Source organism: Lygodium microphyllum, chromosome 5 (assembly GCF_053477565.2).
Source record: "Lygodium microphyllum isolate KBCC chromosome 5, Lygodium_microphyllum_v1.1.10, whole genome shotgun sequence".
Lineage (NCBI taxonomy): Eukaryota > Viridiplantae > Streptophyta > Polypodiopsida > Schizaeales > Lygodiaceae > Lygodium > Lygodium microphyllum.
Window position 1 is genome coordinate 140,117,093 of NC_141139.1, and position 12,605 is coordinate 140,129,697.

The 12,605-nt window shown below is 40.5% G+C and overlaps 1 protein-coding gene across 2 annotated transcripts in view; it reads right to left on the reverse strand.

Annotated features, from left to right (window-relative positions):
• Nucleotides 1-291: 291 nt before the first annotated feature.
• PEX14 (peroxin 14) overlaps nucleotides 292-12,605 on the reverse strand; it is a 59,636-nt gene continuing 47,322 nt past the window's right edge. The window contains exons 3-8 of one of the 2 annotated variants that reach the window (XM_087678438.1): nucleotides 11,469-11,514; nucleotides 11,119-11,336; nucleotides 10,638-10,869; nucleotides 10,418-10,561; nucleotides 2,011-2,078; nucleotides 292-1,378 (exon numbers count right to left, since the gene is read on the reverse strand). In XM_087678438.1, coding sequence (XP_087534564.1) covers nucleotides 722-1,378; nucleotides 2,011-2,078; nucleotides 10,418-10,561; nucleotides 10,638-10,869; nucleotides 11,119-11,336; nucleotides 11,469-11,514 — 1,365 coding nt within the window. In that variant the 3' untranslated portion in view covers nucleotides 292-721. The remainder of the gene's footprint in view (nucleotides 1,379-2,010; nucleotides 2,079-10,417; nucleotides 10,562-10,637; nucleotides 10,870-11,118; nucleotides 11,337-11,468; nucleotides 11,515-12,605) is intronic. The other variant, XM_087678437.1, reaches the window with a different exon arrangement.

A 12,605-nucleotide genomic window follows, 5' to 3' on the forward strand; every position in this document is an offset into this window, starting at 1 on the left:
TCTGCCATCACTTAAATGTCTAAAACTAAGTCTCGCAAGTGTATTGAGGTCAGTGTACGTCGCTGCACAAATAGCTATTTGAGTCATTATAGCAATTTCTCATAATTCCAAATGCAATAAAGGAGAAGGCCAAATTTACATACATAAGGGTTGCACCTCTATGCCATAAAAGCAGATGATAAATTAACTTTATATTCCAAGGCAAGACATTGCCAATGACCTCCTTCCATGTCTGAAACCATCATGTCAACAACACAACTTGCAAGATTTCCAAGTGAGAAGCCAATATTTGGGCAACTTTTAGGCCCGGACTGTGCCTAAGAAGTCCTCACAAACTGAATGTCAAGCATATGAATTGATGCATCACGAGCTTTACCCAATTGAACGAAAGAACGTGCATGCTACCAATAGATACTAAGGAGGTTTCACTCGCCTCAGGATCCCATCAAATCACTGTTTAAGACTCTGCTTCAAAATCACAAAAACACAGCGAAAGAGCCACACAGAGCAGTGTAACCTTTAGTTATTTTTTGGATTGTAATAAAAAGTGAGCTTTCCTGCACTGCACAGAATATATATAAGCAGTGTTGCCACCTCCATGGATGTTGAGTACTTCAATAAACAAGGTGATAAATAAAGCAGGGAGGTTACTTATGTAGCCCAGCCATGCTAGAATCTACCAGCCTTGTACATGTCTCAATACAACAGTTAATATAGGAGTTTACTCATGATCTGCAACCTCCTTTTCTGGTGACAAGGCTCTTTCTGAACCACTTTGTGAGCTTTCCGCTGGTTGCTGCTCAAAAGAATGTTGATTCTTTCCTGCAGCAACTGAAGAGGTTGCATCCTCGGGTCTGGCAAATTTCTGATATCTGATTGCAGAGGCTGCTCCCGGCATCACAGTCGGAGGAGCTGGTGGGGGAACCCAGCTCCGACGGCTTGCTGTCCCACTGCTAGCAATCGACCCACTCTGTGGAAATCCTGAAATATCTCGGGCATTGGCATCTGGTATAACATCCGTTTCTTCAGTTATCTGGGAAGTACCTGCAGCTCCTTGCTCAGGCAGTGAAACCCAACTCGGATAACTCTGGGCCCCACTGGTACCAATCGACACACTTTGAGAAACTCCAGCTCGACCATTTACACCTGGCAACATATCCACCACTTCTTCAGTTATCTGAACTGTGTTTGCAGGCGGTTGCTCAGGTGACACCAGACTTTCCACCTCAACTTTCTTGCGCCGCCACCAAGGCTCTTCTTTGACAAGGTCATTACTTGTTACTACTTTTGATTGATACATTGAACTTCCCGCATGGCCATTAGAGATCTGATGCTTTGCTATGCTATTGCTGATCTGCACACGAGTTGTCTCTTGAGGCTACATACAACAGAGCAAGAGTTTAGGTGTATACTTCAACACTGAAGCCATACTTCAGTCATCTGATTCCTCGTACTTGTTTCCTAATTTTTCGTTTACAATTGGTTGCAAAGATAATACATTAGTTTTAAAACCAGGAAAAGTGCAGTCTGTGACTAGGCATACAAAAATCTCATTCTGATCAGCAAGGAGTTGCTTATTGGAAAACATCAAGATTGAATCCAGGCACTCATGATTAGAGATGTAGGACACGGCCGAAAGCATAGGAAACTAATGGCAAGCCTTTATCCTACATACGGGTGTCTATGCACAGCTTAAAGGTGTATAAGACCCATGAACAACAATTGACTTTTGTGCCAAAGCTACACTGCATGTAAACAGACAATCCCCTAGAAGACAGCATCCACATTAATATTTTTGTCAGTCTGGTCTAATTTTGGAGCTTCAGAACTTTTGATTTTAGCATCACAAGTTGGCACCACTCTAGGCAAGGCAATGCCAGCTGATCAGAATTTTTGGCACTGTCGTTCACACGATGATTGAATTCCAGGCAATTATGATAGCTAATAATGGGTACATTGCAGAGAAAGTGAACTATTAAGGTTCATTCCTCATGCCCAGCTGATCTATACCTTTATGCCTTCCCTTGATTGTTCAGGAAGAAATGCCAATGCACTTCCTTGAGAAAAATTCAAAGGACCTGCATCAATCAGAAAAGGCTCATCCTAAGAAGCATACATGATGATAATAAGCTTGAAGACAAATTAGCTTGAAACCCACATGTTTACACCTACTTTGCAATTCCAATGCACAAAATTTTAAAACTTGACATTGCCAAACAGTTAACTCATCCTCGGTAGTATATGTCAGACACAAAGAGTAACTGGGAGAGAAACATTCCAAAAGACAAAAGCCCAAGCTAGCCAAAGCCAGATCAAGAGCCAGTAAGCCCGAGCAAGAGCCTGTACCACATAGCCAGAGCCAAGTTTCCTGGACACATTTTGGGTAAGCCTACCCAGTTTTCCATGTCTCAATAGTCATCTGTTGTACATTATGGTCCACTGTTCATTCATCTCCAGCATCCTCACTAATGTACCACACTTCAGTAGCTTCGATTATTTTATTGACTACATGGTAATTATTTTGCCACTCTTGCATTGTTGACTACATGGCATCCCTTAGGTCATTTTAGTGTGAACTCACACTATCATTAGGCACTTCTTAGTCTTCTTTTTTTTCTCTTTTGTTTTGAGAGGAGGAAGAGCATCTATACTTAGATTTCACTTCAGCACAGTGAAACTATACTTACACTCTAATCCCCCTCCCCGACCTAACACATTCATGCCCCTCCAAAACTTACACACGCACTCATACCTCCCTCACCATCCCCTATCACAAGCATGTGAATTTACTCTTAGCTCTAGAACAATGGTCATTGTTTTAGCAATACACAACATGTGCAAAACCTTGATATTCTATTTAAAGATGCTGCATTTTGGTGCTGGTCTGCCCGAACAGAGGAGAAATCGGCTACACCCAGCAAAGAGAAATTGTAGATGCCCGACAAACAAACCATGCTTTGAGTACACTATGATTAAGGTGTCCAAACCTATGATGCCATCGTGAAGTATCTGCCATACAATAACTCACTGAAATGCATGATCGACATACTTTTTAGCAGGCTGCTTATCATACACATCCAGTCTATAGAGACCTTTTGCTGAAGTACCAATCAAAAAATAGTAGAGCAGCAGATGAAATAAACTGCATGCCTCAGGCCATCAAACAACACCCGGAAGCCTGAAGTGGCAATGGTCAAAATAGAAATCAAATACTTCTTGATGTCCAGTACATAGAGGACATCTTGCAAGAGCATAGGAGTACCATAAACAGTGATGACTTGCACCTGGCCGATGCCTTTCTTGGCATAAGATGCATTGTTGGCATACATAATAGTGCCCCCCTTAGGTACATGAGAGAGAGACTGGAATAACAATCTACAAGAAGTGATGTGCTTAGAAGCACCAATTTCAAATACCTAGATCTCACTCCATCAAAAATAGATAAACAATCATCATGAATAGATGGACTATATTGAAATTCTACAAAAAAAGCATAACCCTAATGCTGAATGAAGCTGACAAACTCATGAGGGGCACTCGTCACTGCTATACCAGACTCCCTCTTCTTTGAAGCAATGCTCTTACAACAGTGGGTGATGTCATGCCCTGGCTTCTATCAATAGTTACATATCTTCCTCTTGGATTTAAAGACCTCTTTGGGAATGGGCTGAAAAGTGACCAGCATAAGAAGAGGCTGATTTTGGAGCAGTATGAGAGGATAAGGAATCATGACCAGTATGTGTGGTGGCTGGTTTTTGACCATCATACTTGGATTTGCCAGGGATTTCCCCTTTCTTTGATTTGAAGTCATTGTAGCATCACATTTCTAACAGCCTTGCTCTTCCTGCAATACAGAGAAACAAGTTGGTCAAAGGTAAACTTGGTTTCCCATAGTGATAAACAGCATTAAACGACGACCAAAACCCAAGTTCCTGTTCACCTGTATTAGAATGAGGACCTTAGCAAGGTCATTACCAGGATATGGAGAGCAAGGTTGTCTTCAGCTGATAGGGCAGCTAGGGACTTAAATGAGTGCCTATAGGAGATCAGCTCTGTTTTTCAAAGAGTCCATGAGCAAAGAGGAGTGCTGCTCGAGCTTCATTGGCAGCACTTTAGAGAGAGTAGGAAAAGAGGATCCATGCTGCCAAAGAAAAGATATACAGTATGGAGGCCAAATCAATATAACAATATCACAAGAGGGCTTCTTTTTGAACACACACAAGGGACATGGTACATAAGGATTTTTTTTTGCACTACAAGTCCTAGATGAACATATGGGGATGGCAGCTCCAAGCTCAGTACACAAAGTGAACAGTAGAGAGAGAGTGATAGTGTAGACACAGCTCGACACACAACTCATTCACTAGTGTGTGAGTGAAAGTACAAAGTACAACCCTTAGACCTTAGGGTTGTGTAAGTGCCTTAAGGTGCATTCATACCCGAAAGTGTGTAACGTGCGATAAGTGACCGAATTGTATAACATAAACACACAAATAGAGAATAATGTGACTCGGGGAAAAAACCTCTCTTATGGAGAGTAAAAAATGCCCCAATGTCCTACTACGGATCACTAACACTCCTCTGTGAGTGTAGGCATGAGTCAAACCCAACAAACCCCCCTAGAGTGAAAAGTGGACAGCACACAAGAATCATCCACCAAAGGAGATCAAATTTAAAGCATTGCAAAATACTTCAAATTTGAAGCGAGGAAGAGCTTTGGTGAAGATGTCTGCCACATTGTTGTTGGTGGGACATTAGACAAGGCTGATATCTTCTATATATAGCCTCTCTCTAACAAAGTGATAATGTATCTCTATGCATTTATTGTATGCATGAAACACTGGGTTCCATGCCACTACAATGACACTCTAATTGTCAGTAAACAAAGGAGTAGGCTCTATGACAGATATATCAAGATCAGCCAACAAACGTCTCAGCCATACACACTCAACTATAGTAGTGAAAGTTACCTTGTATCCAGCTTCACAAGACGATGTCGCAACACTAGATTGTTTCTTGCTAAGCCAAGAAATGCAAGATGAGCCAAGAAAGAAACGGTTTCCACTTGTAGAGTGACGTGAATCAAAATCACTGGCCCAATCTGAATTACTGTAAGCACGTAATTTCAGCGGTCCCCCCTTGGCATAAAGCAATCCAAGAGTCCTAGTACACTGCAAGTAACAAAAAACACACTTCACAGCTTACCAATGTGTCATGTGCAAGCTGTGCATATATCTGCTCGGGTTGTTACTGCAAATTGAATATCTGGCCTTGTGTTGCATAAATAAATGAGACATCCAACTGCTAGAGCATATGTATGAATGTCAAACTGATCATTGTCATCATGCAAAGACAACTTGAGTCCAGTCTCCATCTGTGTGCTAACTGGCTTCCAATCCTGGAAGCTAAATCTCTCAAAGAGTTTACCAATATATCTAGGCTGTGACAATCCAATGCCATAAACTAAGTCCTCGTGAGTAGAAGATTATCCATTTAAAGAAAAATGACCAACAAGGATCCCCCCTCTTTGCATACGTAAAGAGTAGACTCTAATGGTCTGTTAATGACCCTTGGCTGAGTAAAAAGACATTAATGTTTGCATACCAAGATCGTGGAGCTTGCTCCAAACCATACAACGCCTTTTTCAGCTTGCATACCAAGTGTTCAGATCCTTCAACTGCAAAACTCATGGGCTGCTGAACATACACTTCTTCCTAAAGTTCCCCATGTAAAAATGTAGTTTTAATGTCAAGCTAGTGCACAAACCAACCATAATGGAAAACCAAAGCAACCATACACCTAATGTGGTCATATGGGATATAGGAGCAAATGTCTCCTCATAATCAATGCCCTTCTTTTGTGCATAGTCTTTTGCCACAAGCTTGGCTTTGTACTTATCAATGGATCCATCTAGTTTTCTTTTCAGCTTATAGATCCATTTAGTACCAATGGCCTTCTTTCCGACAGGCGATGTAACTAAATCCCTATATTTGATTCTTCATGATAAAATCAAATTCAGCTAGCATTGCCACCATCCAATGCACTCTGTTGTGCATCCTCAAAACAATCAAGCTCCTCATCATCAAGTGTGTGTACTATCATAACAAACTTGATTGTATTAGCATGATCATGCAGATGTGCTTATCTTCTAGTAAAACCAACACAAGAGAAGCATCCAAATGACTGTCTTTTAAAGTCTGCAAGTACCATCTAGGCATTTGTCTAGCCTTGGCAGTGAGAGCTATAGCGGATGAAAAGTAAGAGCAAAAGAGAGAGTGAAACTCAAAGTGGGAACTCCAACAATCACAATGTGTGGTCAGGCCTTCCTTTATTCAAACTGTCACTAAAAGAATAAAGAATAAGTGACTGTGACGGGCGTCCGCCACCTGCAATGTGCAGTGGCGGGTATTGTCAATGTAATAATGCACGGGCGGCTAGGCGGAGGCGCCTTTACCCCCAACAACCTCCCACTTAAAAGCGAATCTGCCCCAGTGAGAGAGAAAAAAGAAAAGATAGTACAACATGTACACATGTACAACAGGATAAGGAAAAAGAGGTCATCTCATCCAACGCCCATCAATCTCCTGAGGAAGGCAAAGCGCTCTGTAGTGAGGATCTTCGTGAGCAAGTTTGCAGGATTTTGCTCAGAAGGAGTTACTATGGATAGTCCTAATGGGCCTTCAATGCTTATATTTTGTCATTAGAATGGGTCAAATCTACAACATTTATTACATATTGCTCCTTCAATGAAGTAGAAATATCATAACTAGATATACATAGAAGTATATATAGCATACTTTTATTTTGTTCATGTACATAAATTGGAAAAAATTTCTAGTGCATGTGTTTGAAGGCATATTATCATGATGCTAAAGTAATCATATGCTATTTGATTGGCCATAATCAAGGGTATATTTATGAGATAGCTTCATATGTGTTCTATCAATTTTTTGCATTTTGTAAAAGGGCTAAAAACCCTTACCATCATTGATTTCCTTCTCTTAGGGCTCTTGCATGTGGATACATCTTCATACTTCATCATTTCTAATGGAATAGCATGGAAAATAGGAAGAAAATTACAAAAAGGAAAGATGCATCATAAGAACGAAAACAAGAAAAAAAGAGAGGTTTTAATTATCATTAGAAAGAGTTGGTTTTGACAATATGAGAGTGCATATAGAAAAGGATACACAAAATGGCATATAATTCAAAGCTCTACGCAATCTTATGTATCTATTGCATCATTGCATCTACTTTTTTTAATCATAAATTATTGAGTTCTATCCTATTTGATTATGTACATGGTCTTGATGAACCTCAAGTTCAACATCTTGTTGAATATTCAAATCAACCATAGGCTGAATTTCTGCATTGTTTAATGGAGCAACTAGCTGAACATTTTATTCATTTAATGAAGCTCTAGCTGTGTCACCATTGACAAAGACTTTCTTGGAAACAGGATCGTACAATCTATACCCTTTGCTCTCACTGGTGTACCCCACAAATATGCACTTGACAACCTTATTGTCCAACTTCTTTCTCAATACTTTGGGACTATGAGCATATGCAAGACACCCAAAGTACAAAAGTAAGCAACTGAAGGTTTACAGCGACTGCACACACACACACACACAGGGAGGGAGGGAGTGAGGGACTGCATAGAATATGAAAACCTCAATTAGGCAATGGCTAGGCAGATCAAAATGCAGGCTGCAGCAGTAGAAACGCAGAGCCCAGCACTGAAAACACAAATAAATCAGCTAGCCGAATCAAAATGCCAGCAAAACACAAAGTTTGATGCAGTAATAAGACCAATCGGACCTGAAATAGCAGTCAGGATCGGGCAGCACCAGAACCAAGATGCTGGGGCTTTGATATCATGTCAGAAAGATATGGAGAAACAGAAGCAAAAATATAACGCTATGGTAAACACAAAGAACCAAACAAAAGAACAAGAATACGCGAACTCAAAGATAATGAACTTGGGAGACGGAATCCATATACCAAAGGACAAGAGTGTGTACAAAGGCACAAGCTCTAGGCAACCAGCAGCATGCTCCTGGTCTCCCTCTTTCCAACAAGATGAAATTTGCTTGTATCATATGAATATCAAATGGAGGAAAGCCAGCCAATAAATAGGCTGAAATAATACATCCAATTAATCAGGTCTGCCAGCATCATTAAATGACATAAATACAGGTTGGCCAGCATTAAATGCATGTCACCTCAAAAATGAAATGCACTCAAACTATGAGCCTGTACAGCCATGATATGTACATGCTAACACCCCTTTCCTTTTTAGGGTAGTTCCAAGCAGAGTGGCTTGGCTACAAACTGCTAAGGCATAATTTTTCCTTGTTTGCCTTCTCAAATCCTCTTGGTTTAGTTAAAAACCCTATATTTTGTCTCTTGGTAGAAGTTAGAGGCCTTTCATCGTCAGAGAATTACTTCTTTTCTCTTTTTTCTTCAAAGAATTCCAATTTTCTTTTAAATTTCACCATGGATTTAGTGCCTGATTTCTTGACGTTAAGACTCAGAATCAATGGGCCTGGTTAATGCACCTAAGCATGTATTCCCTTCATGAATTCAGTCAAGTTTTTTGAGATCTTAGGTGCGTTCCTCTTTACCTCTCTTTTACAGTTCTTATCTAACCCCCTAATGAAACCCCTCATCTGAGCCTCATCTTCTAAAAGACATCAATTACTTCCAGTTTCAACCTTGAGGATTATTTCATGATACTCCATATGGCATGTTAATTGAGGTCTACCTCTTCACATGACATCCCAATCCTCCCAATTTCATCTCATTTCATTTTTTTGGAACAAATTATTTTAAGAAGATGGTTTCAAATTGAGCCCAATCTTCGGAATTTTAATTGGCCTCTTTTAAGTATTCACCACCACTTGTATCAAATAGATGAAGGAACAATTCCCTTTAATTTTCTCATAGCTGCATTAAAATTCCAGATATTATCCCGTCTGATATATTCTAGATCTGACTTGAAATAGTTCCAAAAATTCCAAATCAGCACCACCCCTCATCAAAACCAATTGACTGCTGCTGTTATGAGTCAATTCCGCTTTCTTTGAGCTGCATAAACGCTTTAATTTGATTGAGATTGCTGCTTTACTCCTGTACGGGCAGCAACCGTCTGATTTCTGCATTCAAAGCAACACCAGCAGTGAGTTTTGCAGTCGTGAGCACAAGTGCAGTACTTATTATTCCTGGATGTGCCACGTGTCAATTTCTGCACTCTCTTAAGTGATTGCAGCAATAAATTTGCAGCTGGATCAATCAAGTTGCTCAAAACAGCCCTTGTGTGATGTTCTCCAAATCCCATGTCACTATGCTGGAGAACTGTGTGGAAGAGGTCGATGTGGAGGAGGAAGAGGTTGTGGTGGAGGACAAAGATGTGGAGGAGGAGGTGGAGACCCACACGACTTTCCATCACTGATCTAAACTCAGTTTCATGCCCTCCTACGGGGTTGGGGTGGTTTTGGGGGAAGGGGGATTAGACTACCACCCATCTTCAATCCTCAGTCTGTCTCCAACTCTTTAATGTGTGTATGGTTGACAAACACTGTATCATAAGCCTTAACGCTTTGTTCTTTCACTTTCCTTAGAATGGTCGCAAAAATAAATGATATCGCAAATATTAAGTATACTAGTTTTACAGGGTGTTACAATGCTATCAGAGCTTTTGGCTTGATCATTCACCTCTACACTAGTCTCTACTATATATGAAGCAAAGTTTTTTTACCTTTACATGTGGCGGGTAAGAGAGGAGCATGATCAATTGTGCACGTGTGAGTGTGACCAATCAATGGTAAAAAACATGAATTTCTCATGGATAAAATGAATTACATTGGGTATTTTATTTCTTCTGACAGCATTTGAATGGATCCAGACAAGCTTGCAACAAGTCAGTACCTTCACTGAGAAAAAGAGAGCAGAGAGCATTCGGACTGTAGAGCCTAAGCCATAATATCATACAGAAGATTTGAAGGTAGCAAGAGGAACAGAGAGAGAGGTAAAGCCATGGTCCTATGCGCACACTTGCAAGGTAATATGAGCACAGAGGATGTCATATGACAGGAACATATTACTACCCTCACCAATTATTGACACTTAAGGGGCTTACTCTCCTTTGCCTAAAACCAAAAGAAGTCTTTAATAATTGCCTTCTTAGTGAGGCTCAGCAGTGTCAACACACCAGTTTCTAACAATCAACATCATTATATTGGAGTCTGCACCATTCTAAACAGACAGTCCGAAAACCCTTCCAGCTTACTCCTTCCTTATATCTGTTTGCTCATCAAAAGGGTTCTTGAGTTGAAATTCATTTGTGGCATACAGACCCTGCCATTTCTCTTTCTTTTAACAAGTGCTTGATGTGTGGAATCTCAAAATGTCATACCTTTGGCTTCAGTATGGCCATTAGTTGTCGAAAATGTCTGATGTGGAAGATTTTGTGATGCATTGGTCAAACTGTTCAATACATTTTTGAGTTCATCTGTCTGGGTTTCTAAAGACCTCAAAAAGCTGCTTAAGTTTTCCCACCCTGCCACAAAAGAATTAATCAAAAAGCTATCACCTGAACAGCAGTTACGATACAAATGATATAGATATATTTATACCTTCTTTCCTGGAGCTTACCAACTCCCTATTCGTATTAGCAACTTCAGCTGCAGCTGCCGCTGCAGCATTAGCTGCAGCAGTTGCCGCACCGACTATTTCCTCAATTGCAGCATATTTAACCATTTCTCTGGAACCAATTTTCCCCTCCACCATTTTGCTTTTCTCTAGAGTCCTATCCTCTTCCAAGATTACACTCCGTATCCAAGTTTTCAGCTTGGGAACAAAGTATCTCTGCAATAGTGAATGGCAACTTATAAAAGGAAACATTAAAATACATATCAATGAGGAAACATTTGAATTTCTTGATGCATGCATGTGACAAGAATTTGTTAGACACTAAATTGTTCCTTTTTCGGCATGCGGAAGAGTCGAAAAGAGACAGCATATGAGCTATTTCATGTGTCCAATTGCACCTTACTTGGTCTACCAATGAAACTGACAAGCCATCAGGAGAAAAGCATAAACTTGAAATGTAATTACATGAATCAAAACTCCTGTTCCAGCTCCAGCTGCTGCAACCAAGCCCAGTCCGAAAATTATAAGTGACCACTGTCTGGGTGTCTTGGCTTGAGCAGTAGCTGGCTGAATCCCTCCTTGCGCATGAACTGGCCCCCAAGGTTGCAGCTGAGGCCCAGGTGGAACAATAGCTTGATTAAAGCCTCTAGACTGGCTTTGTGCTGTGGGGGCACTAACCTTGCCTGACAGTTACGAAAACAGAAATCTGATATATTTGGAGTAAATGAAACGTTTAAAATTAATTATAAAAAGAGGCTGCATATATGTGTGAAATCCCACACATGCCACAAAAAAGAAAACTCCACTTTCCATACCTTCTACTGTAAGATTGTCGTTTGCTTGTTGGCTTGATGGAGGATCCTGAAACCACGAGATGTAAGGTTAGAAATTTGTTGTTTAAAAATACTACCACTGTTTCAACAACTTCAACATAAGCACCAAACCAGATGATATGAAACCTTTGAATACACAAGAGCATCTATTACCCAAAGCTTCAAAGCTAAAAAACCAGTAAGGTGATAATTATCACAATGGCCTGCCTCATGTGGTACCAAAATGTAAAGTCATCTACAGTCATCCATAACCATAGACATAAAAATGAGAAAGCACATACAATATCAAGCAAGGCAAAAAAAAAACCCAGCTATTCATATAAAGAAGTGGAGCACCATGGATAGTCTTATGCTTCTTTTGAAGAAATTGGATAATTTCCAAATAAGATATGTACGCATGTGTACATATGTGTGAATGCAAGTCTGTATGTGTGCACATGTAAGACACTAGGTCCCAAGTGCACAATTAGTGATTGATAAGAGAACCCAAACTTGCAAATAATCTACACATATATTACAGCGGTGATATGGATGTGTACAAGATCATCTACATATATTACAGACATCACATGGTGTGTACAAAGTATAGACTGCCAACAACGCAGCAATCCATCAAGAGTGGCTTGCCCCCCTCAACGAGAGTCTATACAGCTGGCCTCATTTGGGAAGCCAGTTTTCACCGTTGGGCGTCCCTATGTAAGTAGCAGGCAGCGTTAGAGGCACTCCCCCATACCTAACATGGTCAGACATCCAAGAGTCCTGACTATGGATGTGGGGGGACAAAGCCTTGGATGAGCTGGATTGGGACTCGAGAGAGTGCAGCTGGGTTTTTTTTTCAGTTGTAGTTTCACAAAATGCAGTGAGTTTCTACACATACACAGCACGGATCAGCAGACATTTTGGCGCAGGATGATATGAACCAAGCTCCCACACACAACTAACACTAAAGCACAGCAGCACAGACCCCTTCAAACACTTTCTAGAGACCTATGGGATAGCTAATGGCTGAGAGGGTCTCGTACTTCCTAAGGCTGGTGTCAAGTGATATAATTAGCTACACTTTATTTTGGTTACTTTGTTGTTTATGCTTGGCCTGTTACCATGAAATAACTGCCATGT